General features: G+C 46.3%; 1 protein-coding gene across 2 annotated transcripts in view; it reads right to left on the bottom strand.

Moving 5' to 3' along the window:
• The window catches only part of capza1b (capping actin protein of muscle Z-line subunit alpha 1b), a 70,212-nt gene that overhangs the window by 48,357 nt on the left and 2,954 nt on the right, over positions 1 to 18,901 (bottom strand). Inside the window, exon 1 of one of the 2 annotated variants that reach the window (XM_078546445.1) lies at positions 2,084 to 2,228. The exons of the other annotated variant lie outside the window; for it this stretch is intronic. Within the exon in view, the coding sequence (XP_078402571.1) occupies positions 2,084 to 2,122 (39 nt within the window). The 5' untranslated portion in view covers positions 2,123 to 2,228. Of the gene's footprint in view, positions 1 to 2,083; positions 2,229 to 18,901 lie in introns of those variants that run through there. 2 annotated transcript variants of the gene reach the window in all.

Raw genomic sequence — 18,901 nt, 5'->3', positions numbered from 1 at the left:
CCCCGGGGCTGAGGGGATGGGGGGTGGGCCCAGTTCCGAGGGGCTGAGGGGATGGGGGGTGAGCCCAGTTCCGAGGGGCTGAGGGGATGGGGGGTGAGCCCAGTTCCCCGGGGCTGAGGGGTGAGCCCAGTTGCCCGGGGCTGAGGGGATGGGGGGTGAGCCCAGTTGCCCGGGGCTGGGGGGTGAGCCCAGTTGCCCGGGGCTGGGGGGTGAGCCCAGTTGCCCGGGGCTGAGGGGATGGGGGGTGAGCCCAGTTCCCCGGGGATGAGGGGATGGGGAGTGAGCCCAGTTCCCCGGGGCTGAGGGGATGGGGAGTGAGCCCAGTTCCCCGGGGCTGAGGGGATGGGGAGTGAGCCCAGTTCCCCGGGGCTGAGGGGATGGGGAGTGAGCCCAGTTGCCCGGGGGCTGAGGGGATGGGGGGTGAGCCCAGTTGCCCGGGGCTGAGGGGATGGGGGGTGAGCCCAGTTGCCCGGGGCTGAGGGGATGGGGGGTGAGCCCAGTTCCCCGGGGCTGAGGGGAGAGCCCAGTTCCCCGGGGCTGAGGGGATGGGGAGTGAGCCCAGTTCCCCGGGGCTGAGGGGATGGGGAGTGAGCCCAGTTCCCCGGGGCTGAGGGGATGGGGAGTGAGCCCAGTTCCCCGGGGCTGAGGGTGGTGAGTGAGCCCAGTTCCCCGGGGCTGAGGGAATGGGTGGGGAGTGAGCCCAGTTCCCCGGGGCTGAGGGGGGGGTGGGGAGTGAGCCCAGTTCCCCGGGGCTGAGGGGATGGGGAGTGAGCCCAGCTCCCCGGGGCTGAGGGGATGGGGAGTGAGCCCAGTTCCCCGGGGCTGAGGCGGGGGGGTGGGGAGTGAGCCCAGCTCCCCGGGGCTGAGGGGATGGGGGGTGAGCCCAGCTCCCCGGGGCTGAGGGGGTGGGGAGTGAGCCCAGCTCCTCGGGGCTGAGGAGTGAGCCCAGTTCCCCGGGGCTGAGGTGATGGGGCTGAGCCCAGTTCCCCGGGGCTGAGGGAATGGGGGGGTGAGCCCAGTTCCCCGGGGCTGAGGGAATGGGGGGGTGAGCCCAGTTCCCCGGGGCTGAGGGAATGGGGGGGTGAGCCCAGTTCCCCGGGGCTGAGGGAATGGGGGGGTGAGCCCAGTTCCCCGGGGCTGAGGGAATGGGGGGGTGAGCCCAGTTCCCCGGGGCTGAGGGAATGGGGGGGTGAGCCCAGTTCCCCGGGGCTGAGGGGATGGGGGGTGAGCCCAGTTCCCCGGGGCTGAGGGGATGGGGGGGTGAGCCCAGTTCCCCGGGGATGGGGGGTGAGCCCAGTTCCCCGGGGATGGGGGGATGGGGCTGAGCCCAGTTCCCCGGGGCTGAGGGAATGGGGGGGTGAGCCCAGTTCCCCGGGGCTGAGGGGATGGGGGGTGGGGAGTGAGCCCAGCTCCCGGGGGCGGGACGCTGTTTGGGGGATGGGGAGTGAGCCCAGCTCCCCGGGGCTGGGATGAGGGGGGTGGGGTGGGGAGTGAGCCCAGTTCCTGGGGCTGAGGGGTGAGCCCAGTTCCCCGGGGCTGAGGGGATGGGGGGTGAGCCCAGTTCCCCGGGGCTGAGGGGATGGGGCTGAGCCCAGTTCCCCGGGGCTGAGGGGATGAGCCCAGTTCCCCGGGGCTGAGGGAATGGGGGGTGAGCCCAGCTACCCGGGGCTGAGGGGATGGGGGGTGGGGAGTGAGCCCAGTTCCCCGGGGCGGGACGCTGTTTGGGGGATGGGGAGTGAGCCCAGCTCCCCGGGGCTGGGATGAGGGGGGTGGGGTGGGGAGTGAGCCCAGCTCTCCGGGGCTGGGATGAGGGGGGTGGGGTGGGGAGTGAGCCCAGCTCCCCGAGGCTGAGGTGATGGGGCTGAGCCTAGCTCCCGGGGGCGGGACGCTGTTTGGGGGGTAAAGCTGGTTGCTCTCCTCTCCCGCGAGATGCTTCTGACGGGACGGGAAGAACCTGGAGTTTAGGACAGGGGCAGCTGAAGGGCGGACGGACTGACCGCCGGGAGGAAGACCACACCGCCCGAGGCAGGCTCCTGGACTGAGCGAACGCCCCTCCCAATGTCTTCCCGCGGGCCCCCCTCACCTTCTCGCGATCCGTGAGCTGCGCCTCCGCCTCCGCCATCTTGAATCCAGCGCTGTCCCGCCGCACGGCATCATGGGACCGTCCACTGGGGCGGGCGGGGCCTCCGCCCGGCTCACCCGCGCCGCCCTACAGCTCAGCAGCGGTACTGCAGGCGTTAGGCAACACAGTACTTCCACACTGTCCAGTGAGCGCTCCAACACTGCCTTCCCAGTGAGCACAGCCACACTGCCTGCCCAATGAGCACTGAAACAAACCCCAGTGAATACTGCCTGCCCAGTGAGCGCTCCACAGTACCTGCCAAGTGAACACTGCATCATCCAGTGAGCACTGCAACACAGCCTGCCCAGTGAGCAGCAAGACTCCCCAATGAGCACAGCAACACCCAGCGAGAACTGGCAATTCCCACTGAGCACCGGCACTCCCCACTGCACTGCAACACCCGCTGACTACCACCATGCCTCACTAAGTACAGCAGTACATTACCAATACTGACTGCAACTTACCATTCAGTACTGCAGCACCCACTGGCTACCATAGAACCCCAGTGAACACTGGGACACAGCCTGTCCAGTGAGCACTGAAACAGAAACAAAAACAAAAATTGCTGGAAAAACTCAGCAGGTCTGACAGCATCTGTGGAGAGAAAGACAGAGTTAACGTTTCAAGTCCATATGAGTCTTCTTCAGAACCCAGTGAGTACTGCCTGTCCAGTGAGCACTGCAACACTCTCCAATAAGCACTGCAACAAACTCCAGTGAGCACTGCAAGATCCCATATAGCACCACAACACTCTCCAGTGAGCAATGGCACTCTTCAATGCACTGCAACACCTACTGATTACTGCCACTCCTCACTGAGTACAGCAGTACACTACCAAAATAAAAGCAAAACTCGGCGGATGCTGGAAATCTGAAATAAAAATGGAAAACGCTGGAAAATTCAGCAGGTCTGGCAGCATCTGTGGAGACAGAAACAGAATTAATATTTCAAGTCTGTATGACTCTTCAGAGCTCTGAAGAGTCATATGGAGTTGAAACGTTAACTTTGTTTCTCTCTCCACAGGTGCTACTAGACCTGCTAACTATTTCCAGTATTTCCTGTTTGTATAGTACACTACCAAATACTGCAGGACAGAGTGCAACTTACCATTCAGCAGCAGCCGCTAACTACCATAGAACTCCACTGAGTACAGCAACACTCTACCATGTAAAAGAAAAGAAGGACTTGCAATGAAGTACTTTTCTGAAGTGTAGTGTCAGGAAGATATAATAATCATTGTTATTGAATTTATTATAAAATAGAGTCTGTATCTATGTTTGTCTGTGTGTATGTGGGAGACTTAATTGAATTAGAGGCAGCTAGTCTGGGTGCTTTGATGCAAGAGAAGTTAGGTTTGAAATGTTAATTAGGTTAAAAAGGGGAAGTTTTAGAATGTGAAGTGTAAAAGGGGCAATTTGCAATTTTAAACAAACTAGTGTGGCTTGAGCTCAAAAGTGGGAGTGGAATGTACACCTAGCCAGCAGAAGTAGTAAGGAAGTGTGGTTTATTTATTTTTCCCAAAGATTACTGGTAAGACTTAGTGCTATGAGAGATTTTTATTATCAGGGAGGTGAAGTCCAAACACATAGTGAAACAATGGGTATTTGCATTCAAAGGGGAAAATATGTACAAAGGAGCAAAGGCTGTGTGTAAAGGAAGGCAGTCTAAGATTCAACAAGTGTGAAACACTATCAGCCTGTATGTATCAAACTGCTGGCTTCAGGGTTAAGAGAACTCACTTTGAATTCAACTGTTCAGGGTATCGTTTACTTTGCCTGGGTCGTTTTAAAATGTGTGTCTTACTGTTGCCTTAACGAAAGTTTAACTGGGAGTCAGACTAAGTAAGGGATTTAGAAGATATCATAGTAGTAATTTGTAGATCTATGTATGTATTTAAAATCATTTCTTCTATTAATAAATGTTTAATCTAGTTTTATAAAAACGTGTAAGACTTGGTGGTCTTATTACTACTGAATTCAAGGCACACATCTCAAAATTTATACAAATTCCAAAACAGGTTGTGGCAGTTGTTTCAAGTTTCCCTCTGGGATTTGAACAACTCAGTATTTACCATCAGCTGTAACATAACAGTAGTCACTACTCCAAGATAGGAAATGTGTCAGCCAATTTATGCACAGCAAGATCCCATAAACAGCAATGTGATCATGCCCAGGTAATCTGTTTTTGTGATATTGATTGAGGGATAAATATTGATCAGGACAAAAGGCAGGACATTACCAAGTGCTACAACATCCCACTGAGTACTACAGAATACAGAAACACCACACTGAATATAACAGCATCTGATTCAAACAGGATATTACAGCACCCTGCTGAGCAATGGAATATTGCATCCCCCAACACTAATGAGTTCTGCAGCAACATACCCATGCACACAGTACAGAAGCATCAAATCCAACATTATAGTCCAATATTCATTTGCTGAACTCTATAGTACTGTACTACCAACCTAACTACATGGCAGTATGCTACCATACCCAATTTTTCTCAAGGATACTTAAGGGATGGGCAACAAATGCTGCCCTTGCTGGCAAGGCTCACATCCCATGAAGGAATAAAATGGGCACTACAGAATGACCCTACAATTACATTGCTACCCTAGCCAGTTATATAGTACAGGAGAACACAGACAACGGGTAAAATAGCCAGATACTTGGTTAATGAAATCTTAATATACAAAAGAAGTGTGAAGCGATGCATTTTGGTTGGAAGAATGAGGAGTGGCAAATGAGCTAAATGGCACTATTTTAAATGGGGTGCAGGAACATAGAGACCTGAGGGTACATGTACTTGAATCTTTGAAAGTGGCAGGACAGTGAGAAGGCTGTTTAAAAAAAAAAGGCAAAAAGGATCCTTTGTTTTATTGTTGAAGGAATAGAATACAAAAGCAAGGAAGTTAGGGTAAACCTTAAAAAAAATTTTGTTCAGCTTCAGCTGGTGTATTGTATATATTTCTGGGCAGCACAACACTTTAGGAAGGCTGTCAAGGGCTTGAGGGGGTGTGGAGGAAATTTACTGGAATGGTACCAGGGATGAGGGACTTCAGTTATGTAAAAAGACTGGAAAGGTTGGGGTTGTTCTAAGAGCAGAAAAGGTTAATAGGAGATTAAATAAGGTATTCAAAATCATGTGGGGTAAATAAGGAGAAACTGTTTATAGTGGCAGATGGGTTGGTAACCAGAGGTAGAGATTTAAGATGATTGGCAAAAGAACTAGAGGCAATACGATGACCATTTTTTACGTGGTCAGTTGTTATGATCTGGAATGCACTGCCTGAAAGCTTCACGGAAGCAGATTCAGTATTAACTTTCAAAAGAGAATTGGATAAATACTTGAATGGAAAATAATTACAGGTGTATGGGGAAAGAGCAGGGTGGTGGGATTAATTAGGTAACTCTACCCAAGAGCTGGCACAGGCATGATGGGTTGAATGGCCTTCTTCTGATACTGTATCATTCTATGATTCTGGGATACAGTGATCAATCAAGCCCAACGTACTGTATCTGAACCACACAGAATTACACGAGGACTCGAAACGTCAACTCTTTTCTTCTCCGCCGATGCTGCCAGACCTGCTGAGTTTTTCCAGGTAATTCTGTTTTTGTTCTGAACCACACAGCTCAGCAGAGTTAAACTACACCAGACCCACCCAAACCCTAATAACCCCAGCTACACAGCACAACCCAATGACAGAGCTCAGCATAGCCCAAAACCATCCTATCTCAACTCCAAGACATATATCATCACTTAACTGGACAACCCAATCCTATCCAAACCACACAGTACAACTACACAACATAATGCTGGCCAAGCAACTCACCAAGGTTCCTTCAACAGCATCTTCCAAACATGGTACCTCAACCATCTAGAAGGACAAGGGCAGCAGGTGCATGGGAACACCACCGCCTGCAAGTTCCCCTTCAAGCCGCTTACCATCCTGCCTTGGAAATATTTTGCCGTTCTTTCACTGTCACTGGGTCAAAATCTTTAAACTCCCTTCCTAACAGCACTGTGGGTGTACCTACAACATGTGGACTGCAGCAGTTCAAGAAGGCAGCTCACCACTACCTTCTCAAGAGCAATTAGAGATGGGCAACAAATGCTGGCCCAGTCAGTGACACCCACATCCCATGAACGAATAATAAAAAAAAGACGTCCCAAACCAGCTTTGCTCAACAGCTTATTGTTATTTATGAAGGCACTAATTCAGTCAGCAAAACAACCTAAACTGAAACGGTAAAACTCCAGTTCAGCCATACAATCCAACATGAATCAATTTAGATCAACACAAGGCAAACAGTTCAGCTCATTTAAAGAGATCCTGATAACTCAGGGCCCAGCCCAGCTCTAGTCCCTGACCCAACACCCAGCACAAGGCCACAGTTTCTCAAAGTGTGAGTGTTTGGAAGAAAAGAAGTCTTGCATTTATTGCCCTTTTCACCACCACAAGTTTCAAAGTGCTTTATAGGCAATTTTTAAGTACTTTTGAAGTGTAGTTACTGTTGTAATTTCGGAGTGGGAGCATGTGTGTGCATGAATGCATATGTGTGTGTGGGTGTGTCTGTGTGTTTAGTAAATGCAATAAGCGTCATACTCATCTGCAAATCCCTCTGTTACATCCACCTATTTAAAACACTTAAGAGTTAAAATTGGGCCTTAAGTCTCAATCACCGATCACCGAATCCTCACCATTGCCTCTCCATGCTCAATGTACTAAATTCAAAGTCCTCATTCTCATTTACAAATCCCTCCAAGGCCTCTCCTCACTCTGCCTTTGCTAACCTCCTCCAGCCCTGCACTCCAGCCTATGCTATTGACTCTTCACACTCAGGCCCCTGTACATCCCCCTCGTTCTGCTCCATCAGCAGCACAGACTTCAGCTATGGTTGAACTCTCTCCCTAAATTCCCTACCTGAGCACCATCTTTATAATCCTCTGGAAACCTTTCTCATTCACCTGTCTTAAGTCATCAGGTATCAGCTCTGGCTCAGTTGGTTGCACTCTCACCTCCGACTCAGAAGGTTGTGGGTTACAATTCTGCTCCAGAAACCCGAGCACAAAAATTTAGGCTGACATTCCAGTGCAGTACCGAGGGAATGCTGTACTGCTAGAGATGCAAAGGATGAGACGGAGGCCCCTTCCACTTTCTAAAATATCCCACAGCACTATTTTGAAGAAAAGGGGCGTTATCCCCTGATATCCAGGGCCAATATTTATCCCTCAATCAAGATCACAAAGACAGAGGATCTTACTGTTTAGGAGAGTTTGCTGTGTGTAAATTGGTTGCTGTGTTTCTTACATAATAGTAGCTACACTTCAAAAGTACTTCATAGGCTGTAAAGCACTTTGGATATTCTGAGGTGCGATATGAATAGAAGTCTTTTTCCTTTATTCCTCCAATTCTTCTACTACTTTTCTCCTCATCATTCCTTGTGCCCATCTCCTTGGTACATTTGCTATGTTAATGGTGCTTTTTTACTCTTGTTGAATATTCTGCTGACATTGAGTATCTATGCTTTGTCATGATGAACTCAGGGGTGTACTGAAATTATGCTTCAATGAAGCAAGTAAGGAAATGAGAAAATATCACATTCACACGCATGGAAGCACCTGAAAATGAATATTTTATTGCATTATTCTGACACTTTTCAGATGAAGGGGAGGCAGATTCACCAGACAGAGTTGTAAAGGAAATATCCTCTTTTTCCCCTAATTTTTCTTTATTCATTCGTGGGATGTGGGCTTCACTGGCTGGGCCAGCATTTATTGCCCATCTCTAGTTGCCCTTGAGAAGGTGGGATACTTTAAAGCAGGCTTACGGGGACTGTGTGTGTGTGTGTGTCTGTCTAGTTTAATTAAACTGCAGACAGTCAGACTGCAATGTTTGAATCATCAAAAAGGGGTCGGGTGTAAAACAGGCATTTGAAATGGAGATGGGTAAGCTAGGATAAGTCTCAGCAGATACAGTGTGAATGGAATTTGCATTTTTAGATAAATTGAGAGGTTGTTTGATTTTCAAAGGGACATGATGTTTACAACTGGCAAGATAAATAAGGCAAAGTTATTAAGTTTATCTTTCCCAAAAGTGCTGGCCATAATGACAACATGAAAGAGTTTTATATTCTGGGAAAAGTAAGTTGAAACAATGGGATTTACAGATAAACAGGGAGAAAATATTTTTCAAGAAAGATGGAAAGCTGTGTGGGATGTAGCCGTGGGAGATATTGAAAAGTACATTGTGTGCAACAGACTTATAGGAAAAGTCTCAACTCACCTTGGAGAAGTTTGCTGTTCCAGTAACTAAGGTTTTGTTAAAAGCCTTTGGAGTTCCATTTTCAAGTGAGAGGGAGAAAGAAACTGTGAGATACCTCCCTTACTGCAACAGTGGGTGCTTGTGACAATGTTGCTGGATGGTTTATAGATTAAGAATCTATTCGGAGTATTGCCTGAAAAGGGTGTGAAGCTGGGAGTTTAGTTAAGTATAAATCTTGAGAGAACTGTTATGAAACTAAATGTAACCGTGTAACTGTAGTTTTGTGTATTTAAGTTTTCTTTTCTCTTGTAATAAATGTTTTAATTTAGTATTTAAAATCTCTTAAAGGTGGTCGTGGACTCATTACTTCTGACTTCAGTGCACAAACCTTCTCTTAACAAATACGAATTGCAAAATCGTTGTGATAGCGTGGCCAGGTTTCTCTTTGGGATTTGGTCAGCCTGGCAACCACCTGCCATGTCACAACAGGGTTAAGTTACTCTCCTCCTTATTTACCCCTTTCCATTCTAGGGTTGCCAACTCTGGTTAGTCAAATTCCTGGAGGTTTCATTACATGATATCCTGATCTGAACTATCTCATCCCCCACACTCTCGCCATTGATTGCCCAAATCGTCTTAACATGGCAGTACCCCATCTGCCCACAGCCAATTGGAAAGTTAACAGACTCCATTACCTGATTCTTCACCACTGTATGAAGGGCTATTTTCCCCATCTCCAGTATTTTTCTAATTAATAAAGTTTTCAAAGAAAATGATGAAAAAAATTCCCAGATAATTCTCTCTAGGCTCCTGTCTGGGTTTTTTTTTGCCTGCACCTGTGACCTGGAAATTAATCTTTAACCCCTGGAGACTCCAGAACAATCCTGGATGGTTGGAAATCCCTAATCTGCCACCAAACATATACACTTCATGGAACTGTTGTGCTTACACTTCTTTCTTTGCCCCTGTTTTTTCTGTGTTTGTATATAATGAGAAACCACTCTGACTTCAGCATTATGTAATTATTATTTTTCCCCCCTTGGAAGTTCCTGTACCTGTCGGGCTAAGTGGGGACAGCAGAGAAAAATAAAACAAGTTTCTACGATGCACTCAGTTCAAGGTTCAAGCATTCTCGGTCAGGTTGAACATGTATCTGAAAAAGTCATTGGCAAAAGAATGAAAGGATTTTTTTCTCTATGTAGCAAATCGTTGAGGTCTGAGATGCACTGCCTGAAAGGGTATTGGAAGCAGATTCAATGGTAACTTTCAAAAGAGAACTGGATCAATATTTAAAGGGGAAGCCTTTGTAGGGCTATGGGGAAAGGGCAGGGGAATGGGAATGATTGGAGAACTCTTTCAAAGAGCAGGCATGGACATGATGGTAAAAACAAAAAACTACTGCGGATGCTGGAAATCCAAAACAAAAACAGAAATACCTGGAAAAACTCAGCAGGTCTGGCAGCATCGGCGGAGAAGAAAAGAGTTGACGTTTTGAGTCATTCTGCTGAAGGGTCATGAGCTGCCAGACCTGCTGAGTTTTTCCAGGTAATTCTGTTTTTGTTATGGACATGATGGGCCAAGTGATCTGTTTCTGTGCAGTATCATTCTGTGTGATTCAGGTCTGACCAAACATTCAAAGTTAAAGCATTTCCCTTTACCCGAGCCTGTCAGTATGGAAGAGGCATAAACGGCACTCAGAGAAAGGAGACTTCATCCATTTAAATAATTTATTTGTACAAGTTATTTACACAGGCTGAGAAAGCTCTTTTACACTGAAGCCCTGTTCATGCAAGTTGGATGTTCAACACATTCATGAAATCCCAGCTCAGCAAACTAGCTGTAAGAAAGGAGCTTTCAAACATATTACAACATCATGTCCGTCTACAACTGGGGTTACCTGAGAAGCACAGTCCACAATACCTGCTTTTATTTTATTGGGAGACTAGGTAATGGGCGCGGTCCAGATAACAAACAGAATGAGATTCCTTGGTTTGTTCAAGCATGACACAGAAAGGAAGTTCCCAAACAGTACATGAGGTAATGCATGGAAATTTTAAGCTAAGTAAGAAAGCTTTGTCTTTCTTTTCTGTTTACTCAATGCCCAAAATACATTTATTTTTAGGTGTCAGCTCTCGCCCACCTCTATATCAGAGGATTGTGGGTTCAAGTTCCACTCCAGAGATCTGAGCATAAAATCTAGACTGATACTCAAGTGCAGTACTACAGGAATCCTGCACCGTTGGGGATGCAGTCTTTTAGATGAGATGTTAAACGGAGTCTCTGTCTGTCCTCTTAGGTGGACATAAAAGATCCCATGGCACTTTTTCAAAGAAGAGCAGGGGAGTTATTCCTGGCGTCCTGTCCAATATTTATCCCCCGCACAACATCACCTAAAAAGAAACAGACTTTCAAGTCATTAGCGCATTGCTGTTTATGGGAGCTTGCTGTGCTCAAATTGGCTGCTGTGTTTCCTACATTACAACAGTGACTACACTGCAAAAGTACTTAATTGGCTGTAAAGTACATGGGAATGTCCTGAGATTGCGAGACATGCTTTATAAATACAAATTTTCCTGTCTTTCCTTATCAATACAAATTGTGTCAAAGTCATGTATGTAGGTTCGACTTGCATGAGCACTGAGGAGGGGAAAAGTGGAAGAAATGAAGATTACAGCCATTTTTCAACAGTGCTAATGCAAAGCAGTGAAGTAACAAAGGTACGAAAAGAAAATGACAATATGTTGCGTTTATATAGCACCATTAATGGCAAAAACCACCACAAGGTGCTTCACAGGAGCACTACCAGATAAAAGTGAACACTGATTCCAAAGGGGAAATGCGGAGCAGCAATCAAAAGCTGAAGAAGTGGGTTCGAATGAACATCATAAAGGAAGAGAGGGAGTTGGAGGGATGAAGGGGTTCAGAGTATTGAGTGAAGGGGCCTAGTCAGCTGTTGGCACAGCTACCAGTGTTGGGACAAAGGGGATACATGAGTCCAGAATTAGTAGAATGAAGACTTAGGGCGTTGGGGTGTAAGGTTTTTTAAATAAAAATTCATTCGTGGGAAGTTGGTGTCACTGGCTAGGCCAGCATTTATTGCCCATCCCTAATTGCCCTTGGCAAGCTGGTGGTGACCTGCCTTCTTGAACTGCGACAGTCCATGTGGTGTAGGTACACCTATAGTGCTGTTAGGGAGGCAGTTCCAGGGTTTTGACCCAGCGACAGTGAAAGAACAGCGATTTATTTTCAAGTCGGGATGGTGTGTGGCTTGGAGGTGGTGAACTTCCAGGTGGTGGTGTTCCCTGGTGTCTACTGCCCTTGTCCTTGTAGATGGTAGCAGTTGTGGGTTTGGAAGGTGCTGCCCAAGGAGCCTTGGTGAGTTCCTGCAGTGCATCTTGTAGATGGTACACACTACTGCCACTGTGCGTTGGAGGCGGAGGGAGTGAATGCATGTAGGTGGGCTGCCAAACAAGCAGGCTGCTTTGTCCTGGATGATGTCAAGATTGAGTGTTGTTGGAGCTGCACTCATCTGGGCACGTGGAGAGTATTCCATCACACTCCTGACTTGTGTGTTGTAGATGGTGGACAGGCTTTGAGGAGTCAGGAGGTGAGACACTCGCTGCAGGATTCCTAGCCTCTGATCTGCTCTTGTAGCCATAGTATTTATATGGCTAATCCAGTTCAGTTTCTGGTCAATGGTAGCCCCCAGGATGTTGATAGTTGGGGAATCAGTGATGGTAATGCCATTGAATGTCAAAGGACGATGATTAGATTGTCTCTTGTTGGAGATGGTCATTGCCTGGCACTTGTGTGGCAGGAATGTTACTTGTCACTTGTCAGCCCAAACCTGGATATTGTCCGGGTCTTGCTGTATTTGGACATGGGCTGCTTCAATATCTGAGGGGTCACGAATGGTGCTGAATATTGTGCAATCATCAGCAAACATCCCCACTTCTGACCTTATGATGGAAGGAAGGTCATTATTGAAGTAGCTGAAAATGGTTGGGCCTTGGACACTACCCTGAGGAACTCTTGCAGTGATGTCCTGGAACAGAGATTACTGATCTCCTACAACCACAACCTTTGTGCTAGGCATGACTCCCCCTGTTGATTCATGATAAGTGGTAATCAGCAGGAGGTTTCCTTGCCTATGTTTGACCTGATACCATGAGACTTCATGGGGTCCAGAGTTGATGTTGAGGACTCCCAGGGCAACTCTCTCTCAACTGCATACCACTGTGCTGCCACATCTGCACTGGACTGTCGGTGAGACAAAATATATCCAGGGATGGTGATGGTGGTGTCTGGGACATGATGTCTAAGGTATGGTTCCATGAGTATGACTATGTCAGGCTGTTGCTTGACTAGTCTGTGAGACAGCTCTCCCAATTTTGGCACAAGACCCAGCTGTTAGCCCCTGCAGGGTTGGCAGGGCTGAGATTGCTGTTGTCGTTTCCAGTGCCTAGGTTGATGTTGGGTGGTCTGTCCAGTTTCATTCTTAATTAACTTTTGAACAGTTTGATAAAAGTGAGTTATTTGCTACGCCATTTCAGGAGGCAATTAAGGCTAGAAAAGGTTAGATAGAAATGGAGAAACAGAGCCAAGATTGGATTTATGAGGATGAGAATTTTAAATTTGAGGTGTTGGGGGAGGCTGGGTGCCAGCAAGGTCAGAAGTGGTGAGTGTGTGGATCTTGGGGCACATTAGGATGCAGAAGCTGCAATTTATGGGGACTGGGGGATGTAAGGTTTAACAGGAGAACATTGGACTCATCAAGTCTGGAGATGACAAAGCATAGATGGTGGTTTTGGCAACAGATAACTGAGACAGAAACGGAGGTGGGTGATGTTACGGAGGTGGAAGTGGTCAGTCTTTGTGATGGACATGGGGCTGGAAGCTCAGCTCAGTGTCAACTAGAATGCCAAGGTTGCAAACTGTCTGGTCAGAGGTAGAGATCAGAGAGGGAAATGGAACTGGTGGAACAGACACATAGTTTGTGATGGGGACCAAAAACACTCCAGGATCTCAGACTGGGCGTGGAACCTGGAGCCTCCTTGTTTGTTTTATTCAATAACATACCAGGATTTAAATGGGTCAATATTTACACGTTAATAAAAGGAGATTGTCTTTTGCGAAATTGAGAAGGGAGTTTCTCCAAACCCTTCCCCTGTTGTATGGATTTGTGTTTGAAACTATGTGTTATTGGTGCGGACTGGAGTACAAGGTCACCTTGTACAACAGTCACTCCTACATCCTTCGATAGTATCTGTCCCTACAGATTGTAACAAACGATATATCTGCTATCATTAAGTCTGAAACTCAGAAACATAATCAGACACTGGAATATCCTTAATAACCAGTCATTTAAAGTAGTTTTTGTGGTCATGGGTCATGACAATGGAATGTGTGCCCATGATCTCAATCGCAAGGTTTTCACCAGCAGATGTACTACCCTGAATCAAAAGCTGTTTGTTCCTCTAGATATATCACACAACTTGTGTTGATTTATAAACTGCTATCAACATAGGAAAAAAATCCCATGATGCTTCAGTGTTCAGTGCCATTCGCAACTTCTCAGATACTGAAGCAGTCCATGTCCATATGCAGCAAGAATTGGACAACACTCAGGCTTGGGCTGACAACTGACAAGTAACATTTGTGCCACACAAGGGCCAGGCAATGGCCATCTCCAACCAAAGAGAATCTAACCGACTCCGCATTACATCAATGGCATTAACATTACTGAATCCCCCACTATCAACATCCTGGGGTCACCAGTGACCATAAATTGAACTTGACCAGCCATATAAATGCTGCAGCTACAAGATCAGAGGCTGGAAATTCTGCAGCATGTAAAACACCTCTGGACTCCCCAAAGGCTGTCCACCATTTACAAAGAGCAATTCTTGAATATTCTCCACAAGCCTGGATGAGTGCAACTTGAACAACACTCAAGAAACTTAACCCCAGCCAGGACAAAGCAGCCCACTTGATTGGCACTCCATCGCACCACCTTCAATGTTCACTCCTTCCACCACCACTGACGCACAGTGGCAGCAGTGTATGGCATCTCCAAGATGCACTGCAGCAACTCACCAGGGCTCCTCCGACAGCACCTTCCAAACTCACAACCTCTACCTAGAAGGGCAAGGGTAGCAGATGCATAGAAACCCCACCGCCTGCAAGTTTCACTCCAAGCCACACACCATCCTGACTTGGAACTAATTCATTGTTCCTTCACTGTCGCAGGATCAAAATCCTGGAATCCATTCCTAACAGCACTGTCGGTGTACTACACCATGTGGAATGCGGTGGTTCGAGAAGATGGCTCACCATCGCCTTCTCAAGGGTAGTTAGGAATGGGCAATAAATACTGGCTTAGCCGACAACAACTACATCCCATGAATGAATAAAAGAAAGACTTGAAGAAAAATGGCTGCCAAGTCAAAGGTGTTAGAATTCGGAGAGGTGATCAAATGCTTGGTCAAGGTGGTGCATTTTAACAAACGTCTTAAAGGATAACGAGGAAGAGAGCTTTAAATTTTGAAATGCCATCCCTAACTCTCTCCCCTCTTAAAACCGTCCTCAAAACCCACTTGAGGAAGTTTGTAGTCACTCTGCCCTGATAGCCCCTTCTTTAGCTTGCTGCCCGATTACCTTCCTGAGAAGCACCTTGGGACGTTCTACATTTTGAGTACACGAAAGTGCTCAAGGGTGTTGCTGCAGGGAAGGGGGAAGTCGCAGAATGAACTTAGATTCACTGCCCTCTGCTGGGGAATCCAGGCGGTAACGGCTACTGCAGCAGCTGCACTGAAAACTGGGAATGCTGCAAACACTCAGCATGGTCACGCAGCATGTGTCGAGAGAAGGAGGTAGGATTAGCCATTTCAGACTGGTGGCCATTTGTCAGAACAGGGGGGTGTTGCAGACAAACAGGTTATAAAGAGGAACAGAACCGCGATAAAGGGCCAGTAAAGGGTCTATGATTAGATGGAAGGACAGAAGACAATTAAATGGCAAATGTGATAGTGGTGTAAAAAAGGAGGAAATAATGAGATATTTCAGATAAATAAAAGATTAGATCATGGAACGGGGAACAAATTTGGATATTTTCTCCTTATTTCTATATTATTAATCCCATTGCTTCATTTAAGTGGTCAGATGTCAGGGTGAATCTCCACTGCAACTTTGTACCAATGTATGGGTAAATCTTTGGTGCAGCAGATATAAAGACTTTGGAAAAGTTGCAGAGGAGGTTTACTAGGATATTACCAGAGATGAGGGACTACTGTTGTGAGGAAAGCTTGTAAAAGTTAGGACTGTTCTCCCTGGAACAGAAAGGGTTAAGAGGTGACTTCATAGAATCTTTCAAGATGAGAGGAATCGATAGAGCAGCTAGAGAAAAATTGTCTCTGGCAAGTGGGTCATTAACCAGAGATTGTAGATTTAAAATGATTAGCAAAGATCTAGAGGACAGATGAGGGGCATTTTTTTCACTCAAGAGTTGTCGCGATTTGGAACACACGACTTGAAAAGGTGGTGGAAGCTAATTCCATAAATAATTTAAGGAGTTGGACAATACTTGAAGATGAGGATTATGGACCAAAAAGCAGGGATGTGACACACTGCTGCTCTTGCAAAGAGCCAGCACAGACATGACAGGCTGAATAGCCTCCCTCTGTGCTGTATGTTTCTATGAATTTATTATTCTAGCAACTTCACTCTTGACAAGGCAGAGATTGGGAAACAGGCAGGCCTTGGATCTGTGGCAGAGGTTTGTGATGTTAATGCTTCAAACAGATAGAGCTATCCTGCCAGTCTTGGATCTTTTTCTTTGCTTATCCGTGTGAGATGGAAAATATTTGCGTCACACAGACAACTATGTGTGTCCCTGAATGAGGACGTCACTAACTGTTCAGACCTTACAACAGTTCCATTGTGTCGAAGTTTCATTAGCAGAGTTGACATCAGATGGCTACAATTGAAATATAATAAACTAAACTCCACTCAAAGCTGCAAAACGGGTATTTAAATCTCAGCTACACAGACAACAGCACATAGGTTTCCTGGAAGGCTAAGCCAAGAAACATGATCTGAAGATGTCAGGGAAGAGGGAAGTGTTGAGTGGTCACGTGATGCAGTGTGCCCTCAGTATCTAGGTGGTGCAATGTATGCCCTCAGTATCTAGGTGGTGCAATGTATGCCCTCAGTATCTAGGTGGTGCAATGTATCGTTAGAGTATGAGACAGTAGAGTGCCCCCTGGTGGCTGGGAGGTGCACAGTGCCCTCCTGGTAACTCTTGATTGGATGTTATAGCTTTCCTCCTGCTGATCTGTCACATCCCCAATCCTGCCTCATCTTTCAAAATTAAACCTTAATAAAAATGGAGAAGGTGATTCTGAATGAGTCAGAGAGTCATTACAGCACAGAAGAAGACAATGCAAGTCTTTTTTCATTTGGCCCATTAAATTCCAGGAACAAGGGAAAATCATCTGATCAGGTCAACTGAAGCACCAAGATTATGCTGGCTCTGCATTCCTTTATCAGAAAAATTACAACACAGAAAGAAGTCATTCGGCCCATCACATCTATGCCAGCGATAGCTCTTCAACCAGAGTTATCATGGATTCTCATATTGAATATTCTTAACATATACAAAATGTCAAGGTATATAAATGTAGATTGCAAGTGTGTACAGTGTGACCTCTGGTGGCTGGGTGATCCAGTGTATGCCGAGGGTGCACTAAGTGGAGGTTTCCATTCAGCATGAAGTAGTAAATATCATTGGAGGCTGAACTTGTCAGACAATCCTTTTCCATCTCCTGGTAGCTGAGCTTTAATGACAGAGCCTGTGAGCAGATCCTAGCTCTGACTCAGAGTTTTAAAAAAATCTGTGGGGAGAGAAAATGCATAACTCCATTTTTGTAGCTCTCTCTCTCTCTCTCTCCCTTTTTCGTTGCTAATGCAGATGCAGAGCAACAAGTATAGTTTTATGCTCAGGTGGTTCAGCTTGATAATTGCATCAGGAACAATGGAGTGTATCGCTGTGATGCCTCCTTCGTATTTGTAAATTGGGCATTGAGTTGTTGCATGTTCCATGTTTTGTTCTGGGTGACCACTGTTGCACAATTGAGAGTTTTCATTCTCCATTTATGCATCGAATATCCACATCTGCCAAGGCTCACGTCATACGGTTCAGGGCTGCTCATGAGCTTTGTGAAAGATTGCAATGCAATACATTGCACAGGTCAGTGACTGTGTTCTCTTATTTCAAATAAAATCATTCAGAGTTGGTAGCACTCTTCTCCCTCCGAGTGTGAAGGCTAAGTTAGGAGGCAGAGCAAATCGTGTGCATGGAAGCAAGAAGTTACAAAGAGACATGGATAGATTACGCGAGTTAGCAATGCTTTGGCAGACAGAGCTCAATGTGGGGAAATGTGAGGTCTGGATTCAAGAAACACAAACCAAAAAATGTTCAAAATGTCAGAGGGTAGGAACCATGGAGGAGCAAAGAGATTTGGGTATCCAAGCACAGAAATCACTAAAACCAAGGGCAGAGGTCCAGAAAACTGATGGGATTCTGCTAATTTTCTAACCCGATTTGGAACACAAAAAGGAAGTTATGCTCTGGTTTTACAGATCCTCAGTCAGACTACATCAGAGTACTGGGTTCAGTTCTGGGTATTGCACCTCAAGGATAAATTGGCCTTGGAGGGGGTACAGCACAGGTTCACCAGAATAACTTAAAAAATTGAAACATTTAAATTTTGAGGACACTCTGAGTACACTGGAGTTGTGTCTCCTTCCATTTAGAAGGTTGAGGGATGATCTAATTGAGATATTTAAAAGTTAACTCAGTTGGGATAGGGGCATTTCTGCTGATGGAGAAAAACAGAACAAGAGGACACAATCTTAACCCATTCAGGAATAAAGTCAGAAAGCACTTATTCATACAAAGAGTTGTGGCAATCTGGGACTTGCTGCCTCAAAAGATTCACTTCCAGTCAATTCTGCTCCATGTCTGATTGTACTACTTTGTGATGGAATCCATGGTTTCAAATTTTTTGGGAAAGACCAAAACCAAAAATTGAAAAGGGAAGCTGACCTGCTCAGTTTCTAAGAAAACGAAAGCTGAAACCAAAACTTCTGGGGAGATTGAAACATATAAAAAGGACACATAGCCCATCAAGCTTTGCAGTAGATGATGATTCCAGTGGGCAATACAGGCATTCTGAAGACAGAGACTGGATCCAGAATAAGCAAAGACACAGTTTCTGCAGCTGTTTCTGTTACCTGAAGATAACATGGGTGGATCAAAACCATCCAGACCAAGTTGAGGAGGTTCTGCAGACCTGTGCCATTTTTTTGGTGTAGACTGTGCCCATGGAACTCGGGTTGCTTGTGCGCCATTGTTGCCTGGGGATCAGGTTAAATCCTAGAAGGAGAAGGGCTGAAATTCTTTGTGAGGAAGACAGCGTTTTGAGGGGCTTTGTGATTGAGATTGA

Source organism: Cetorhinus maximus, chromosome 8 (assembly GCF_964194155.1).
Source record: "Cetorhinus maximus chromosome 8, sCetMax3.hap1.1, whole genome shotgun sequence".
NCBI classification, from domain to species: domain Eukaryota; kingdom Metazoa; phylum Chordata; class Chondrichthyes; order Lamniformes; family Cetorhinidae; genus Cetorhinus; species Cetorhinus maximus.
The sequence above is the reverse complement of the archived record's forward strand: the minus strand, read 5'-3'. Positions and strand labels throughout refer to the sequence as shown.